General features: G+C 38.0%; 1 protein-coding gene and 1 pseudogene across 1 annotated transcript in view; both read right to left on the bottom strand.

Moving 5' to 3' along the window:
* Positions 1–20,162, bottom strand: part of UGGT2 (UDP-glucose glycoprotein glucosyltransferase 2) — a 180,331-nt gene that overhangs the window by 91,392 nt on the left and 68,777 nt on the right. Inside the window, exons 13-16 of the mRNA XM_059684977.1 lie at positions 12,271–12,390; positions 11,296–11,381; positions 10,661–10,796; positions 851–982 (exon numbers count right to left, since the gene is read on the bottom strand). Of these exons, the coding sequence (XP_059540960.1) occupies positions 851–982; positions 10,661–10,796; positions 11,296–11,381; positions 12,271–12,390 (474 nt within the window). The remainder of the gene's footprint in view (positions 1–850; positions 983–10,660; positions 10,797–11,295; positions 11,382–12,270; positions 12,391–20,162) is intronic.
* Positions 3,430–4,630, bottom strand: LOC132225916 (heat shock transcription factor, Y-linked-like; annotated as a pseudogene).

The raw sequence follows: 20,162 nt of genomic DNA on the forward strand, positions 1-20,162 counted from the left end.
TCTCTTTTATTAGACAGGATGACACAGGAGTGTAAGGTACTATTTTAGCATATAATGGAGCAACTTAATCTGATTTCAAGGGTTTAAAAACACCTCCCCAAAGTTTTCCCCATAAGTGTTACTTTTCCCCTCATGTAATATTAAAACCAAGAGCTAATATGAGCTGGAGAAGAGGGAGGGAGTATCTGCAAACATGGAGAAAACATGGTGCAATCCCTCTGATGAGAAGGAGGTGACCCATTCTTGATATAATCAACTTGAAATAATGCCAGCGTGGTTGAAACAGAAAAAGCAAGAAAGAGAGTAGGAAATGAGACTGAAAAATTATAAGAAGGGGTCAAATTTGGCAGGACTTCTACAATGACTTCTAGTGATTCTGTACTTTACCATTACTATTGAAGAATTTTACATATAAGAGTGTCAAGATTAGATCTTTTTTTTTAAAAAAACTTATAAAATACAAAAATCCATGGAGAAATCTTGAGAACCATATGAGCATTAGAAATACAACCCAATGATGCTGCTTTTCCTAAGTCTGATTCTTATCCTAACACTTATCTAAAAAGCCAGCTTTATTTTTTCCTAAGAAAGCACAAATTATATCCTTTAAAATTCTACGCTTAAGTTTTCTCCCCTGTAAATCCTGAGAATTATCCTTTTTGGGGCACTTTTCAAAAAGTCAATTTTGGAAATGTAAATCCTGTACACAACATTGTGTCATTCAAAGGTCTAAAATTTACCATCTTTTTGAGGGACTAAAATGCAAATTGTGAGTTATTTATATTAAGATAATTTATTCATAAGATTATAATAAAAGGGTCTTGGATCATATTTTTGAAAACCAAATTACCTTTCTTTTATTATCATATCTAGAATCAATTCCCAAAATATCCAAAATATTAGCATGAGGAAATTTATCTTGGAGAACACTCTTCACATTATCCGCCGTGAGTATATTTTGATTCTTTACTTTTTGGTACATCTGTGGAAATAAAGATATTATAATTCATTTTCATCTTACAGCAGTTATTTTATTTCCCTTAGCATGCAGAAACATTTATATATTAAATATATTTAACATTTTATAAGTTCTAAATATACTATATACATATGAATACACACCTATGCATATAGGTAAGTTAATCATTCTAAGTATACAATATATCATCTTGTAATATAAACGGTTTTGTGAAATTCTATAGCTTTCACAAATACCATAACAAGTTTGTTATATTCTATTTTGACCACTGAGTATTAATAAAATGGTTATCTTATTTAAAAAGATTAAGTATAAAATATTTTAGATGACTAGTTTCAGAAATGCTTTCTTTTCATTTCTAATTGCTCTGCAGCAAATACTATGATTAGATTTTCTCTGCACTTTCATTCTCCCCACAGTCTCAAACATCTAAATGCACTTGTGTAATGTAACCTGTTACTTCTTTATTATTATTATTTTTTGTTTCATTTCTCTCTTCATTATAGATCTTCTACTATGACCAGACACTGTTCTAGGAATGGGGCAAAGGATGGGCATCAAGAGAGACGTCATCTCTGAGCAGATGACTTAGCCAAGACATACTAGTAAATATGAACAGTGAGCTAACAAGACATTCTGGGGAATACACAATACAATATACAGATGATGTATTACAGAATTGCACTTGGAACCTATATAATTTTATTAACCAATGTTATCCCAATAAATTCAATAATTTTTTTTTCCAAAAAGACATTCTGGGGAAAGAAACTTCTAAGCAGAAGGAGCTAGTAAGTACAAATAACATTAGGTAGCATTTTGATAGATCAATTAAGAACATTCTTTTTAGTCCCAACTCAAATACTGCCAGAGACAATCTCACATTATGGCTGACAGAATCCCCATATTATTCCTCATAATGAAGAATTAGCATTCTTACTTGTTTTCCTTTTATCACTGTAAACTTTGTAACCTATTCCTTTTGGAAGCACAGGTCTGTACTTAGATCACAGTTTAGTTGTCTGAGCATCTCAATTTATGGGTATTTTCTCCTCATATCAAAGCAGAACATACTATAATTCTAATAACTAACCCCCCCCCCCCCCCGCAAAAAAAGGTGAAAAGTTCAGGCTTCAGAGTAAACATAAATAGGAATTAAAAAATAAGATTTTTGAATGAAGCGAAAATTACACATGAAAAGTCTTTGAGACTAATCATTTTTACTAATCAGTTATTTAAAAATATTAGATATTCCTAAGTATCTAAGGTAACCAGAATGCCTTGCATAAGCTACTTAGATACATAACAAGTCAATCTTCTTATATATTTTAAAAAAATTCAAAACTGTCATGTAACTTGGTAAGCAAAATAAAAGTATATATATTATGAGGCATAAATAATAAAATGGACAATCCCCATAACCCAGGAAATGGAACATCATCAGTGCTGGTAAAGCACATCTTCCCTCCCAATCCCATCTTGCTCTGCTCCCCAGATGCAAGCATCTTCTAATTTGTATTCACCATTTCCTTACCTTTTAAGTGCTAGATTTTTACCTGAATGTATTCCCATGAACTATAGTTTTGTTTGCTTTTGAACTTGAAAGGGTATGGCAATATGTTAGCCTTCTATAATGTCATTATGCTACTAACAAATGTGCTGTTGCATATCATATTCCATTATCTGAAGAAACCAAATTTTACCCAACTGTTTTACTACTGATACATATCTGTACACACACACACACACACACACACACACACACACACAGACATAGATACGTATACAAAAATGTATATATACATATATTTTTCCTGTTTGTTACTATTGCGGATGATTCTGCTAAGAATACTTTCCTATGGCACAGACAAAAGAATTTACCGTGTGTGTGTGTGTGTGTGTGTGTGTGTGTGTGTGTGTCCAAAGAGCATGCAAATGTAATTTCAAATTTTGAAGTACTAACAGATTGTTTTTCGATGTGGTTGGGCCAATTCATACTGTTACAAGCAGTGTAACAGAGTAAAGGCATTCTCACTGCTCTACATTTTCAACATAAATTACGGGCTTTCTTAATTACCTCCAAATTAAAAGGTATAAAATAATATCTCAGGGTAGTCTTTCTCTTATTTCTGAAATAATTATCTTGTTTACTTACCCTTAATTGTAATAAATATTTACTTACTGCTTTGATTTCAATAAATTTTAATTTATCATTAAGGTATCCTCTTGTATTTTAAATAATCTTTTATGTATTTCTTCTCTTGGGTTCTTTTGTCTTTTCCTTTTTTTTTTTTTTTTTTTTTTTTTGCCTTTTCTATATTTTATTTGTATCTGTTGTTAAATTCCCATCCTTATTTAGGTCCTCATTTGATTCATCCTGGACTATTTCACAATCACTTAACTCTAGTTTCTCTTTTTTCCTTTACACTTATAGTTTTCTTTTTAAACAATTAATTAAATATAATTCGCTTACATGCAGGCATGTTAGACACATGACCCTCTACTCCACAGTGCTTCTTGTTGAAATCCTGAAACAATGAAGATGCTGGAGAAGCATTTTTTTTAAAAATATTAGAAACATCGATGAGAGAGAAACATCGATTAGCTGCCTCCTGCACACCCTCTTCTGCGGATATGCCTGCAACCAAGGTACATGCCCGTGACTGGAATTGAACCTGGGACCCTTCAATCCGCAGGCCGACGCTCTATCCACTGAGCCAAACTGGTTAGGGCTGGAGAAGCATTTATTTAAAATACATATATATACATATACATATACACATACATATATATATGTATATGTGTGTGTGTGTATATATATATATATATATATATATATATATATATATATATATTGATGTTTTACAGAGAGGAAGGGAGAGGGATAGAGAGTTAGAAACATCGATGAGAGAGAAACATCGATGAGCTGCCTCCTGCACACCTCCTATCGGGGATGTGCCCGCAACCAAGGTACATGCCCTTGACTGGAATCAAACTTGGGACCCTTCAGTCCACAGGCTGATGCTCTTTCCACTGAGCCAAATCAGCCAGGGCTGGAGAAGCATTTTTAATCCCAATTCTTCTTTTCATTCTTACTAGAAGTTGGGGACAGCTTCATTTAAACTCAGAATTATGAAAAAGCTGTAACTTGGTTAAAACAGAGACTTCTTTTTCTTTTGTCAGAAAGTTAGGTAGAGAAGCAGGTCTTTGAAAATTCTACATTTTACTAAATCCAAAAAGGTTAAGCTGGTAAAGTAAACTTTTCATACTATCAGTTTTAAATATTCTGAAAAGGCCTTTCTTTCCAAAACGTCTTTGTTAATGAGTTCTTTATTAATCACTATAGAAAGTCCATCCTCATCCCACCACATAGACGTCAACTGAACACTTTCAAATATTTTCCAGTTTTCTGGGAAAGGTCATAGAAAGAAAATCATTATCTTCATCTGGCTCAGAAGCACAAAATGTGTAACATGGTCTTTTTATCAAGGCTATTTCACACAAAACCTGATAGGTGTTTTCTTCAATCATACTCAACTCCAAGTCCCCAGGGCATGGGTGATCACATACTGTCTATCTAATGGAGGTTTCTGAATCATTTCATCCATCTTTAGTAGAAACAATTTAAATTTCTGAAGAAACATGGGCCATCTCAAATAAACTTTTCTTCAGCTGCCTTCCACACACATATGCATAATTTTGAACACTGCAGCTTCAAACCTGTCTTGGCAGGCCTACGCAGATAAATTCTTCACACCATCACAGTGATCCTCAATCTGAGTTGCTGCAACATCACAAAATAACTGGTCCTCTAGCAATTAAATGTAACATACAGCCAGTGTTTCCTTCTCACTCTATAAATGTTATTCAGTTAGAATAAAATATAGGCCAGTTATTTATGCAGTCACCAAAAAATGAAAACTGCAAAACTGTATTGCTATAAATAAAATATGTATATAATAATCTATTTGGTCCCTGAAATAAAACTAATTTCCTCCATTCTTCATACAAACCCTTACTAAATTGGTGCCAATGATAGAAGACTGGTAAATGAACAATTAAAAAATGAGTTAAATAGCCCTGGCAGGTATGGCTCAGTTGGTTGGGCCACAAATAAAGGTTGCTGGTTTGATTCTAGGTGAGGGCATATGCCCGGGTTGTAGACTTGATCCCTGGGGGGGGGGGGGGGGGGGGGAGGGGGGCGTGCAAGAAGCAGTGAGCAAATTTTGTTCTCAGATCAATGTTTCTTTCTCTGTCTCCCTCTCCATTCCTCTCTCTCTTGGGCTCTAGTGGAGTGGCAAGAACTGTGTGAGGAGAGTCGGGGGTTGGATGCTCCTCAGAGACAGCGCAGAGAAGACAACCTTCAGTATCCAAGTGCTGAGTCATTCCCCGTATTTTTCTTTTTGATTTGTAGAAAATCTTTATATCATGGGATATAAATCTTTTATTGATTATATATATTACAAATACTTCTTTTGCTTGGAACTTATTTCCCCTTACTTTATGATATCATTTGATAAATGTTGGTATGCACTTATAATACAGCTAAATTTATCAATATTTTCCTTCAGACTCATGACTTTTTAAGTGTAATCCAGGAAACTCTGACCTCCCTTGGGGTCCTAATTTATTCTAAAAGTTTTTAATACTTTGTTTTTCACACTAAACTTTTAAGCTGAAATAATTTTTATATAAGGTGTGAGATTTTTATGTTTGTATTGTTTTAATCAATTGTCCAGACACCAGCAGTTGAAAGTCCACTCCGACTTACTGTAACATCACTTCTGTATTTTTCAGTTTTGGAGGCCCCTTTGGTCTATATATCTTTCCCTTGAACCAATACCACATTGTCTTAATATAACTTTATGGATATTACCTGGTACAGCCAGACACATTTTATTCTTCCTCAAGAGGTTCTCAGCAATTCTGTGCCTTTACTCTTCCATATAAGTTATATTTATTTTTCTATTTTATTTTACTTTTTTAGCTTTATTGAAGTATAACTGACAAATAAAATAATAATATATTTAAGGTGTACAACATAATTTGATAAAGTCATATGAAATGATTCCTACCATCGAATTAATTAAAACAGCCATTTACTTATTTTCCTTTTTGGTAAGAACACTTAAATTCTACTCTCTTAGTAAATTTCAATTATGTAATACAGTATTTTCAAACACAGCCACTGCCGGGAGCCGGTCCATCCTTGCTGTTTCAAGGGACCTGGCATATATGGCATACGGTTCTAAATATGTTTGCTCACCTTCTTGGCGCTGTGTTTTAACCAAGGTCACCTTTCCGAGAAAGGTTGAATCCCCAGGTAGGGATTTTCCCCTGAAGTTAGGGAGGGAATAAAACCCCTCAACTAAGTGCCAGGAGGGTAATTAATCACTTTAACTATGAACAATCATGCTTAAGCTACATAATCTTTACTCCCTGGAATTGAGATAAGAAACACCCTAACCTTTGTAATAGAGATTGATAGAATTGAATCAACTGGTATAAATACAGATGTAACCAGACAGAAACACACAGAACTTAGAACACAGAATTCAGAAGACAGAACTCAGAACACAGAACTAAGGACACAGGGCTTGGAAGACAGGACCAAGAGAGACAGAGCCTAGGCACAGAACCTACACAGAACGTTCTCTAGGGACAGAAGAACTTCGCTGGCGAGAGCATGCCGGAGGATCCTGGACAGGGACTGGCCTTGGAGCCTGGAGGCGGAGCCTGGCGAGAGAACATGGCAGGGGATCCTGGACTGAACCTGACTGCGGAGATTGGCAGGAGAGCCTGACTAGAACCTGGTGACTGGACCTGCCTGGAGAACCTAGCGAGGGAACATGGCCACAGAACCTGGCTGGAGATCTGAAGCAGAACCTCTCTGGAGATCCTGAACAGAACTTGGCTGGAGATCCGGGCTAGAGATCCTGGCTAGGCTGCTGATCAACTGAATGCTGTCTCCGTGTCATTCCTTCTTCACCAACTCCGTCCACATCTTTGGGGACCCCTGGACCTGCTGGGGCTGGACCCCGGCATATGGCGCCTGAACAGGGACCCCCTAGGTAAGCGCCCCGCACTCGGGACGGATAGGACTCCACCATAGGAAGAGGGTGGATAGTCTTGGCCGACTCCGTCCACACCTTTGGGAAGCCCTGGAACAGGATTCCCCTGGGTAAGCCCCCCCCAATGAGAACCCACACACTCGGGACGGATAGGACTCCACCAGGGTGCTACAGACCCCCCTATAGAGGATAAGTAGGGTAAGAAGGTGGATAGTACAGAACTTAGATTGAGAAGATGTGCCATACTGAGTCCAAAGAAAGAAGACTCTGTATTGATCCTTAGATTGAGAAGATGTGCCATACTGAGTCCAAAGAAAGAAGACTCTGTATTGATCTTTAGATTAAGAAGATGTGCCATACTGAGTCTAAAGAAAAAAGACTCTGTATTGATCTTTAGATTAAGAAGATATGCCATACTGAGTCTAAAGAAAAAAGACTCTGTATTGATCTTTTAACATATATGCTTGCTAGCAGAGGAATTAAGGTTACTCCCAGTCAGACAGAACGTTTTATACAAGAAGTATGTCCATGCTTTTCTGAGGAAGGAAAGGTAAATGTAATGGCATGGGAGAAGGTAGGCCCAAGGAGCCTTATCCTTAACCCCACTGCAGCCTTTCTACCCTGGGAAAGTGCAGGATTGGCAAGCTCTCCCTGGGATGATAGATCAGGACTCAGGTAATAGCGGAAAACGCCAATCCTACTCTTAAAATGGATATAAGAGAGCATTTGAGGTTTTTCTTTTTAATGCCTGCTTTTAAAAAATAAAAAAGGGGGAATTTGCCGGGAGCTGGTCCATCCTTGCTGTTTCAAGGGACCTGGCATATATGGCATACGGTTCTAAATATGTTTGCTCACCTTCTTGGCGCTGTGTTTTAACCAAAGTCACCTTTCCGAGAAAGGTTGAATCCCCAGGTAGGGATTTTCCCCTGAAGTTAGGGAGGGAATAAAACCCCTCAACTAAGTGCCAGGCGGGTAATTAATCACTTTAACTATGAACAATCATGCTTAAGCTACATAATCTTTACTCCCTGGAATTGAGATAAGAAACACCCTAACCTTTGTAATAGAGATTGATAGGATTGAATCAACTGGTATAAATACAGATGTAACCAGACAGAGAGAGACAGAACTCATGAGATAGAATTCAGAAGACAGAACCTACACGGAGCCTGGAGACAGAAGAACTTCGCCGGAGAGAACATGGCAATAGATCCTGGACTGAACCTGACTGTGGAAATTGGCAGGAGAGCCTGACTAGAACCTGGTGACTGAACCTGACTGGAGAGCCTGAGCAGAACCTCTCTGGAGATCGAGACCAGAACTTGGCTGGAGATCCTGGCTAGGCTGCTGATCAACTGAACGCTGTCTCCTTGTCATTCCTTCTTCGCCGACTCCGTCTACACCTTTGGGGACCCCTGGACCCGCTGGGGCTGGACCCCGGCAAGCCACCATGCTGTACATCAGATCCCCAGAATTTATACCTCTCATAACTGAAAAGTTTGTACCCTTTGCCCAACATCTACTCATTTCACTCATCTTTTGGCAGCTACTTTTCTACTGTTTCCATGAGTTCAGCTTTTTTAGATTTAACATATAAGTGATATTATTTAGTATTTATCTTTACTCTACTTCATCTAGCATAATGTCCTTCAGGTTCTTCCATGTTGTTGCAAATGGCAGGATTTCCATCTTTAAGGCTGAATAATATTCTGTTGTGTGTATGTACATACATTTTCTATTTCCACTTATCCATTGATGAACACTTAGGTTGTTTCCATACCTTGACAATTGTAAATAATGCTGCAATGAAGATGGAAGTGCAGTAATCTCCTTGAGATACTGATTTCATTTCCTTTGAATATATACCAGAAGTGGGATTGCTGAATCATATTGTAATCCTATCTTAATTTCTTGAGGAACCACCAGACTGTTTTTCATAGAGGCTCTACTAAAAATTTAGTGATCATCCATGCATGGGTTCTTGATTTTCTGTTCCATTGATCTATGTGTCTGTTTTTATGCCAGTTCCATACTGTTTTGATTACTATAACTTTGTAATATTAATTAAAATTTGGAAATGTGATGCTTCCAGTTTTGTTTTTCTTTCACAAGATTTGCTTTGGCTATTCAGGGTCTTTTGTGATTCCATATGAATTTTAGGATTGTTTTATCTATTTCTGTGAAAAATGCTACTGAAATTTTAATAGAGATTGCATTAAATCTGTAGATCACTTGGGTAGTATGGGCAATTTAACAATATTAATTCTCCAATCCATGAACATGGAATACATTTCCAATTATTAGTCTCTTCTTCAATTTTTTTCATAAATGTCTTATAATTTTCAGTAAAACGATCTTTCACCTCCTTGGTTAAATTTATTCCTAAGTATTTTATTATTTTTCAATGCTACTGTAATTGGGATTATATATTTAACTAGAGGCCTGGTGCACGAAATTCATGCACTCAGGTGGGGGGAGGTCCCTCAGCCCAGATTGACAGAAGGCGCAGGCCAGGCCAAGGAACCCCACTGATGCACAATCAGAGCTGGGGAGGGAGGCAGGAGGTTGGCCAGCTGGGGAGGGACCACAGGAGGGCTCCAGGGTGTATCTGGCCCAACTTGCTCAGTCCCAATCGGCCACACCCCAGCAGTAAGCTAACCTGCTGGTCAGAGCATCTGCCTCCTGGTGGTCAGTGCACATTATAGGGACTGGTCGACCAGTCAACTGTCTTCCTCCTGGTGGTCAGTGCATGTCATAGCGAGTGGTTGAGTGGCCTTAGCATATCATTAGCATATTATGCTTTGATTGGTTGAATGGAAGACCGGATGACTGGACACTTAGCATATTAGGCTTTTATTATATAGGGTAGAAAATTTACAGTGCTTTGGTAATTTTCTTCTCAGTCTGAAGAAGAAGCACTCCTTGTTTACAGTAAAGGTTGATAAGCTAAAGACCAATGAATTTAAAAATACAAGTTACTTTTTAAAGTTATAACCTGACTTTCTTAATAATCATTTAAAAGTACATTTACATTTTTTCATGATGGATTATAATAGTTTCAAAACCTTAATTATGAAATAATCCTCCTGTCTCGTATGCTTCCTTAATTGAGTTCTTACTAGTTTCTGACTTTTCTTATACAATATCTGTCAGACTCAATATCAATCTTACCTTTTCCACATTAATTTACTATTATAAAGTGATCTCCTTCTCCTTTGAAATTCCCTAGAAAGTATCTATATACTTTGTCATTTAGAATATTTTACTTTGCAATAATTTTTTTCTATTCATGATTTTACTCAAGATCTACTAAAGAATTCTTCCCTAACTAATCATATTCTTTAAACTTAATATATACAATGTAAATTCCTTTACTGGCTGGGTAAGCCTAAGTAAGTTCATATATTTTGGTAGAGCCTAGTTGCATAATTTTTAAATTAGGGACAACATTATGCACCTCAGTTGGGAGTGGCAAGAATAAAATCCATCATATGTATTAATCCTCACAATAGTTTTTTATACACTTTGAAATATTAATATAATAATAATTATAGTAATACAAGAAACACACTATAAATTCCAAATAAATTATGCTAGTACATAAACTTACATGTGTTACGGAAATAAATGCTTGTACTACATCATGTTCTTTTGCAATATAGTTGAAAGTCCGCCAAAGAGCAACTCCAGCATCATTTGTTCCATCAACTTCATCATCTGTATTTACAATGAACACAAAACCAATTCTGGAAAAAAAGATGAATAAGGAATGTCACAACTATCCCTTAAACAACAATAAACTATGATTTTAAAACAACATTAGACTATAAAATCCAATTGGAGAGAATGTGTTAATATATGGGGGCAAAGGGAAATATTATTTGAAAGATTTGATTTGTAATGCCTGTTCACCAAAATCTTCATATCTGATGGATTCTTCCAAAATGTATATTCTCTGGTGCTGGCATTATCAAATGCCTGCTTTTCTGGTGTACTCTTAAAACCACAGAGAAATGGACCCATCTTTAAGTTTCCAAAGTGATCAGATCATTCTCTTGGGAAGATAGACAAGATTACCAAGCAGCTTTGATTAACAGAGTCTATCATAAAGGTATATGATACTTCATAACACACAGCTATATTGTGTCAGGCACTAGAAATAAGCCGTTGCTTTGAATCACACATTAATACTCTATATAATACAAAATGAAAATCACTGGCTTTCCATCATTAATTGAAAATTACCTAAGAGGAATTTTATGATAATATAAAAGTTCAGCAAGTTTGATAAAATCCAAGGTATATTCTTGAGCAGGATCAATAAACAGAACCTAAAAGAAAGTAGACAATCTATCATCATTATTTTGTTTAAACACTTTTAAGATTTTTATAAAATTAACGTTTAATCTAATTTAAGCAGTTAAAAGCATACAATTTCAAAGTTTTTAAAAAGAAATTTCTAGCAATTCTAAAGAATTCTGAAATGTCAATATAAGAATTTCAATTTATGAAGGGTTTTAATAATATAATAATAAATGGAATTTAATAACATATTCATTCTCTTATTGAAACACAGAATAAAGTAAATATTTTTTACAAGAAGTGAAATATCTTATTTTAATGTTCACTGGATTTTTTGTAATAAATTTTTAGAAAAAGGAAATAGTAATTGAATTTTGACCAAAAAACCCCTGAAAGCATTAATATCACTGATTGCTCCAGGTTGATGTAGGAAATAAGATATTCACTTCCTATGCTAAAAACAAAACAAAACCCTGGGTGTTTCTCCACAATTTAAAGTTCATAAGGTTGTTTATGTTCTAATAATGAATTTATATGCTATATAACATGCTAGTCGTGTATTTTTCCCTGAAATGTATGAAACTTTAATCATTAGATATAAGAATGATTAGTTATTTAATCTTTATAATATAGAAGAAAAGTCCTATCATAAATTCCTTTCAGGAAATGTAAAATTTGACCATTAGCTTAATATTGGTATTATTAAAGTACAGGAAGGCTAACTAACAAGAGGCAGATTAGCAAGAGACATTGCTAGCTTCTGATGCCTGCTCAGCGATGCCACTCAAGCTTGTTGCATCAAGCAAATATTTCCTTCCTTATTACTCAGATGCCTATTTACCAAGAGCAGGAAAATCCAAAAAGAATGCTGATATCTTTATAAAAAATGTATACAATATGTCAAAATATGAAACTCACCAAATTATGAAAATTACGCCTTATGGAAGGTATTTTTCCAGGGAATACTGATTTCAGAAGTTCCTGGCAACTTGCAGGCCATGTAACATACAAATCATCATTTTCTAAGTCATTAATCCACTAGAAAAGAATATAGAAATCTGTTAGTTATATTAAGACAATACTCAAATCATTTTCAAAGGCAGATTTCACTAATCAGAAGAACATGAAAATATATGCATATTTATCTATATTAGACTGGTTAAATATAGGAAGTCAGTTAAATATTTTTAAATTAAGGAACATATAATAAGCAACAATTTTATATTACTACTAGAGGCCTGGTGCACAAAATTCGTGCACACAGTGTGTGTGTGTGGGGGGGGGGGGGGTCCATCAGCCCAGACTGCACCCGTTCCAATCTGGGACCCTTCGGGGAATGTCCGACTGCCGGTTTAGGCCCGATCCACTGTGGGATCGGGCCTAAACCGGCAGTCGGACATCCCTCTTGCAATCCAGGATTTCTGGCTCCTAACTACTCACCTGCCTGCCTGCCTGACCACCCCTAACTGCCTCTGCCTGCCTATCTCATCGCCCTTAACCGCTCTCCCCTGTCGGCCTAATCACCCCTAACGGCTGCTACCTTGGCCCCCGCCACCATGGCTTTGTCCAGAAGGACGTCCAGAATGACATCCGGAAGGTCGTTTGGCTGTCCAGTCTAATTAGCATATTATGCTTTTATTAGTATAGATGGCCATTTATCTGAAGCCTTATACCCAAAACACTGACTCCTTTACTAGAATGTTTTTTATATTAAAAAATAAAATTATATAAAAATTACTCTCTGGAAACTATTTAAGAGAGATAAATATTTACCTTAATTATCAGTATAGAAGGCAATGAGGTCCTCTACTTCCCCTCTCAAATTTAAAGGCTTGGACATAAGACAAATAAAATGCCTTTGAAAAGTTATAGAACATATACTAATCAAATCACACAGAAAAAAAATAATACAAAATCAAAACAAAGTGTAAGAGATGAGCAACACAGGCAAAAAGTCTAGTATACATGTAGCTAAAAGTCCTAGAGAAAGGAAAGAATGGGACAAAGCAATATCTATATATATAAAAACCTAAGCAACCGTCTGACTATTCGCCTGGTAGCTATGATGTGCAATGACCACCAGGGGGCAGATGCTCCGACCAGTAGAGTAGGGAGCCCAATTCCTCAAGGAATCGGCCATGGGTTAGGTTGCTGCTGGGGCACTGTCGGCCCCAAATCTGCTTCACCCACACCCTGGACCCAGAGAGGAAGGAGCCCGATTCTGGGGTGCGTCACCTGAAAACCGCCCTCTCGCAATCTGGGATCGGGGGATGTCAGAGAGCCGGTTTCGGCCCGATCCCTGCAGGCCAGGCCGAGGGACTCCACTGGTGCATGAATCTGTGCACCGGGCCTCTAGTTTGAAATAAAATGAAGAGGTTTTGAAGTTATAAAGACATGAGTTTTTGGAGGGCTTAACAAAGAGGCAGTGCTTTTAGAGAGAAGATAGAACTAAGATATACACACAAAGAGGGATGGGAAAAGCTGACTTCCAGGGAAGAGGACAGGAAAGTGAAGAGGGAGTTAATGTCTATATGACACTGAAGGAGGGATAAAAGTTGACAGCTGGGAAAATTTCTTCCATACTTATTTTAATAAGTATGATGCGGATGTGCAGTCAGTTCACTGCCACTACAATTTGTCCTGGTAGTGCTGAGATGAAAGGAAGAAATTTGGTCTCTGTGGATAAGTCAGTAGTAGAGTGTCTTGTTTATTTTTCTGATGTAATTCTTGCTAAGATGTGAAGGTAATGGGAACAGTTCTAAAGATAATCACAACCTGGTAGGAATCCCCTGTGAATTGGAAATCTCTGTAGACTCACTCAGCAGTGTCTAGTTTAGTTAATTGTTCTATGGGAATCCTAGGCCAGAGGAGGAAGAAGGCACCATGCAGAGGGTGTAAATATCTGGTCCTCTATTTAGTTTAAAGTGAGAAATTGGCCTTATGCTTTATGTATCAGTCTCACTAAACTTGATAATGATTGTGGGTAGAGTCGCTGTTAATGTGGATCAAAATATTTGGAGGTATTTGTAAGGTTGGAGTCGCTCAAGGATACAGCGGACGCAGTGAGCAAGAGGGGAGTTTATTAGAGGGAATGGGGATGGAGTCACAACTGGGGACGGTTAGGACTCAGTTTCCACTGTCCTTGGGATTGAATTTTATGTGCAAAAACAGCAAGGGGAGGAGGCTAGGGGATGTAAGTGTTCTAGTCTGATTAGATGGAGTTCGTTGCCTTTCAGACGGATTAGTGCTGGTTGTTGAGGCTGTGGTCATCATTAACCTGCTGTCTTGCTCTCGGTGTGGCTGCTCCTGTTGTGGCTGCTCCTGTTGTGCTTGACAGGGTGACCATTGGCTATTCCACAAAATGAGGCTGGGGCCACTTTTTCATTCAGGACTTTCTAGTCCACCTGAGCCAAAGTCCTCTGTTGGCCTGTCATTATTTATTTAAAATGCACACTCCTTGGCTCCACCTCAGAACTGCTAAATCAGAAACTTAGAAGAGGCCCTGATTTAAAACAAGTGCCTGAGGTGATTCTTATCTCAAGTACTAAAGTTAGAAAACTACAGCAATGGACAAATTTAAAGCATGAGTGTTAGGTAGATAAATTGAGGTGATATCCTGATCCATTTTGGAGAACTACTGCAACAATACTGGAAATCACCTGGAATAGGCCCAGAGCAACATAACTGGAAGAGTGGCCTCACAAAGTTGCATGCAGAATAGGCACTGATACTTAATGACCTACCTCCATTAGTTCTGTTCGTTATAATTCTTACCTTTATATCTACTGGGCTACCAGGATATTGAATGAAAGATATTATCATTCATAGATTAGAACCTATAAGAATCTCTTTGATACTTAAGGAGCTACATAGGTCAACAGATAAACTCAAAATGGGTCATCTGATCTGTGTAAATCAACATATTAAGAACTATGAAAACTAATCCGAAGCTTCCAGCAGCCTTGTGAATGCTTATTCAAGAAAGATGGCTGAATCTCACTAAGAACAGTGAGATTTGTGGTTTTATAACTTACCCTAGTTCCATCGCCTTTTCCCAAGCTTTGAAAACTATAGCTCACATCCCAGTACCAATATTTGAGGGAGTAGAACACACCTCATTCTGAAAGAATTGCAATTTTTCGTTTGAACTGTCTGATAATCTGCTGGAAAGCCTGGTCTTTATCCTGCCTAACATAACTTGTCTAGTGACAAAATTGCTACCCCAACTTGTGGCATTTACAGGTAAAAGTTTTAGTCATTCCTGCTTGAGGTAATAAAAAACATCTGGGACAAACAACAGAGTAATAAAAACCTTAGGAAGGAAAGACTGGGGGATGAGTTGTTTTGGAAAATGAGGTTTTGAGAAGTTCTGATATAATCCTGGAAATCTAAAAGACTATGGATATGCACATGCTCAGAACAGACCTGAGAAGGCCCGAAGTTCTCACCTGTAATTGACTTTGAAGTTCTGTGCTAGTAAGAAGTGAAGGTGGGAGAGGAACCAGGATGGCGGTGTAGGTAAACATGGTACTCATATCCTCCCACAACCACATCAAAATTACAACTAAAATATAGAACAACCATCATTCAGAACTGCCTGAAATCTGGCTAAAATGGAAGTCCTACAACAAGAGAAATAAAGAAGAAAGCATGTTAACCTCCTTCACTGCTGGTGGGAATGCAGACTGGTGCAGCCACTGTGGAAAAAAGTATTGCATTTCTTCAAAAATGTAAAAATAGAACTGCCATTTGACCCAGTAATACCACTTCTAGAAATATATCCCAAGAAAACAGAAACACCAATCAGAAAGGATATATGCACCCCTATGTTCATAGCAGCACAATTTACAATAGCTAAGATTTGGAAACAGCCTAAGTGCCCATCAGATGAATGGATTAGAAAACTGTGGTACATCTACACAATGGAATACTATGCTGCTGTAAAAATGAAGGAATTCTTACCATTTGCAACAGCATGGATAACTGGAGAGCATTATGCTAAGTGATATAAGACAGTCAGTGAAAGATAAATACCACATGGTCTCACTCATTTGTGGAATATACAGAACATTACAAACTGTTGAACAAAAATAGATAGAGGCAAAGAAGCATCGAACAGACTGTCAAACTACAGCAGGAAGGTAGGGGAGGGTTGGGGGACTAAGAGATCAACCGAAGGACTTGTATGCATGCATATAAACACAACCAACAGAGGTAAGACACTGGGAGTGGGGTTATGGGGGCAAGTGCTGGGGGGTAGGGGAGGCCAGGGGGAGGTCAATGGGGGGAAAAAGGGAGAGATATTTACTATTATTTGTAATACCTTAAACAATAAAATTAAATTAAAAAGAAGAAAGCATACTGAGACAGGTAGGAGGAGCAAAGGTGACGAAGGGCTGTCTGACACCCATGTGTGCCATTTTTTAAGGCAGGGGGATCATCTCTGCAGAGGCCACCCATGAAGAGCAAGGGGTCCTGGCCCCACACTGGACCCTGCAGCCCAGGGTTCCAGCGCTAGGAAGAAAGTTTCCATAATGCTGGGCTATAAAAACCAGCAGTAATTGTGGCTGAATGACACAGAGGCTGCTGGAGACCCAGATAGTTTCTATTAAGGGCTGGCACATGGACTTACTTGGACCCACACCCTCTGATCTACAGCACTGAGGCAACAGTAAGGATCCAGGGACATATGGGGAGGAACTAAATTGTCTGGCATCAGGGCAAGAACTTGGTGCAGCTTTCTCCTTGAAAAAAGTGCTCACAGAGGTCATTGTTCCTATTTTTTCTTTAATATATATTTTATTGATTTTTTACAGAGAGGAAGGGAGAGGGATAGAGTTAGAAACATCGATGAGAGAGAAACATCAATTAGCTGCCTCCTGCACACCCCTCACTGGGGATGTGCCCACAACCAAGGTACATGCCCTTGACCGGAATTGAACCTGGGACCCTTCAGTCTGCAGGCCGATGCTCTATCCACTGAGCCAAACCGGTTAGGGCTCATTGCTCCTATTCTGAAACATTCCCTGCCACACCTGTAGGCTCCATATCTGAGTCTCCATCACCCTGGCTCCCACTGTTCGCCCCACCCTGGTGATTTCCACCCATTTTGCAGCCTCATCCACACTATTTGCAAGGGCTTTTCCATATGAATGGCCTGTCCTGGCTCAGGCTTCAGACTTTCTTAAAATCTCTCAAACAAGTAGCAGCTGAACTCAGCGTGCCCCAAACCTCTCGATAAGTGGCCCCAGGCAGGCCTGGCACTAGCAGCAACCTGCCTTGGTACACTACTTGGCCAGTCCTGGGCACCTCCAAGCCCAACACTAGTAGCAGCCATCTGCAGATTGCTCTGTCACTTGTGACAAGTGGCCCCAGACAGGGCACAGGCAGTGGCTGATTTTAAATCTTCTTGGAGGCTCCAGACCCAGTGCACCCAGGGCACAGCTTCAGACCATGCCAGATTACAACTATACACATACACGAGCAACCTACTCAAGGGGCAGACTCAGTGAGTATCAAAGCTCCACTGAAGCAAGTCCTGCTCCATAGGGATGTTTCCTGCATGGCAGCTCTTCTGCTGTAGTTGCAACTGGTCCTCACAGCCAATTGGCCAGGGGGTCAATTCTGCCCAGTGATGCCAACAGCAATCAAGGTTCACATACAACAAGAATGAGCACACAGCCCCCACAGGGGTGCACCTAGAGTGCCCAGCTCAGGTGATGGGGAGGCTGAGACACTGGGCTCTATGGGACACCTTCTACACTCCACTAATTCCATGAGAAATAGCAACTCTGCCTAATACATAGAAACAAAGACAGAGAAGCAGCAAACAAAGACAAAGAAACATGTCACAAATGAAAGAACAGGAGAAATCTTCAGAAAAAGAACTAAATGAAATGGAAGCAAGCAAACTACCAGATAGAGAGTTTAAAAAAATGGTTATAAGGATGCTCAAGGAACTTAATGAGTGCTTTAAGGGACTTAGTGATAATTGGAAGGATCTTAGTGAGAACATCAAAGACATGAAAAAGGACCAGTCAGAAATTAAGCATACACTAACTGAAATGAAGAATAATTTTCAGGAAATCAACAGTAGAGTAGAGGATTCTAAGAATCAAATCCGTGATTTGGCATATTAGGAAACAAAAAAACACCCAATCAAAAGAGCAAATGGTCAAAAGAATCGAAATATATGAAAATAGTATAATGAGCCTCTGAAACAACTTCAAGCATACCAACATTCATATCATGGGGGTACCAGAAGCAGAAGAGAGAGAGAGCAAGATACTGAAAATCTATTTGAAGAAATAATGACAGAAAACTCCCCCTACCTGGTGAAAGAAATAGACATACAAGTCCAGGAAGCACAGAGAGTCCCAAACAACATAAATGCAAAGATGACCACAACAAGACATCATAATTAAAATGCCAAAAGTTAAAGACAAAGAGAGAATCTTAAAAGCAGCAAGAGAAAAGCAGTTAGTTACTTACAAGGGAGTGGCCATAGGACTGTCAGCTGATTTCTCAACAAAAACTTTGTAGGCCAGAAGGGAGTGGCAAGAAATATTCAAAGTGATGAAAACCAAGGACCTACAAATAAGATTACTCTACCAGCAGCGCTATAATTTAGAATTGAACATTTGATAAAGTTTCACAGACAAGAAAAAGCTAAAGGAGTTCATCACCACCAAACTGGTATTACATGAAATGTTGAAGGGTCTTCTTTAAGAAGAAGGAGGAAAGTAAAAAAGATAAAATGGCAATATATATCTATCAACATTTCAATCTAAAAATCAAAATAAATGAACAAGGAATCTAATGAACAAAATAAACTAATGAATAACATAGAATCAGAGGCATGGAAACATGAAACAGACTGAAGAATCTCAGAGGGAAGAAGGGAGGGGGGTGGAAAGACATTAACCAAAGAACTTCTATGTATATATGCATTACCAATGGACACAGATAATAGGGTGGTGAAGGCCTGGGGCGGGGGCAGGAAAAGTGAAGGCTAAGGCAGAGATGCAAACTGCCTGGCTGGGTGTTCAAGATGTGCTGCTCCTCATCCCTTCATCTGCCACATATTCAGAGCCCTCTGCAAAGACTGGGAGACATTTTGGTTCCAGGCATTTAATTAAATCTCTGTCCAATGTTTTATAGATGACTAGGCTAACATAATATAGACTGCTGTGGCCACACATGAAAAAGAATATAGATTTTTCAAAATTAGTTCAGAGAAGCCACTGAACAAATAAAAACAACAGCAAACAGCAATAACAATAAAACTAGCTGACTTCCAGAAGTGCTGCACTATAATACTCAAAATGCCCAGTTTTCAACAAAAATTAAGAGGCAATGAAAAATCCTAAAATAAACAGAATAATTCCACTTACAATAGCATTAACAAAGGTAAAATACTTAGAAATAAATTTAATGAGTATCAGATTTTTAACTGAAAACTATAAAACATCATTGAAAAAAATGAAAGATGATCTAAATAAATAGAAAGGCATTCCTGTTCATGAATCAGAAGACTTAATATTTTTAATAGCAACACTCCCCAAACTGATCTACAAATTCAACAAAAATCTCAATAAAAAATTCCAACTTCATTTTATTTGCAGAAATAGACAAGCTAACTCATAATCTAATGATTTTTAACCAGTGCGCTGTGAAAAATTTTAAAACATGCAATACCTGACTATTTAGTCAGGGGGCACTGACTTTTTTTTCTTTAAATTGTCAATAAAAAATGACAACAGTTGCCGAAACCGGTTTGGCTCAGTGGATAGAGCGTCAGCCTGCGGACT

Source organism: Myotis daubentonii, chromosome 2 (assembly GCF_963259705.1).
Source record: "Myotis daubentonii chromosome 2, mMyoDau2.1, whole genome shotgun sequence".
NCBI classification, from domain to species: domain Eukaryota; kingdom Metazoa; phylum Chordata; class Mammalia; order Chiroptera; family Vespertilionidae; genus Myotis; species Myotis daubentonii.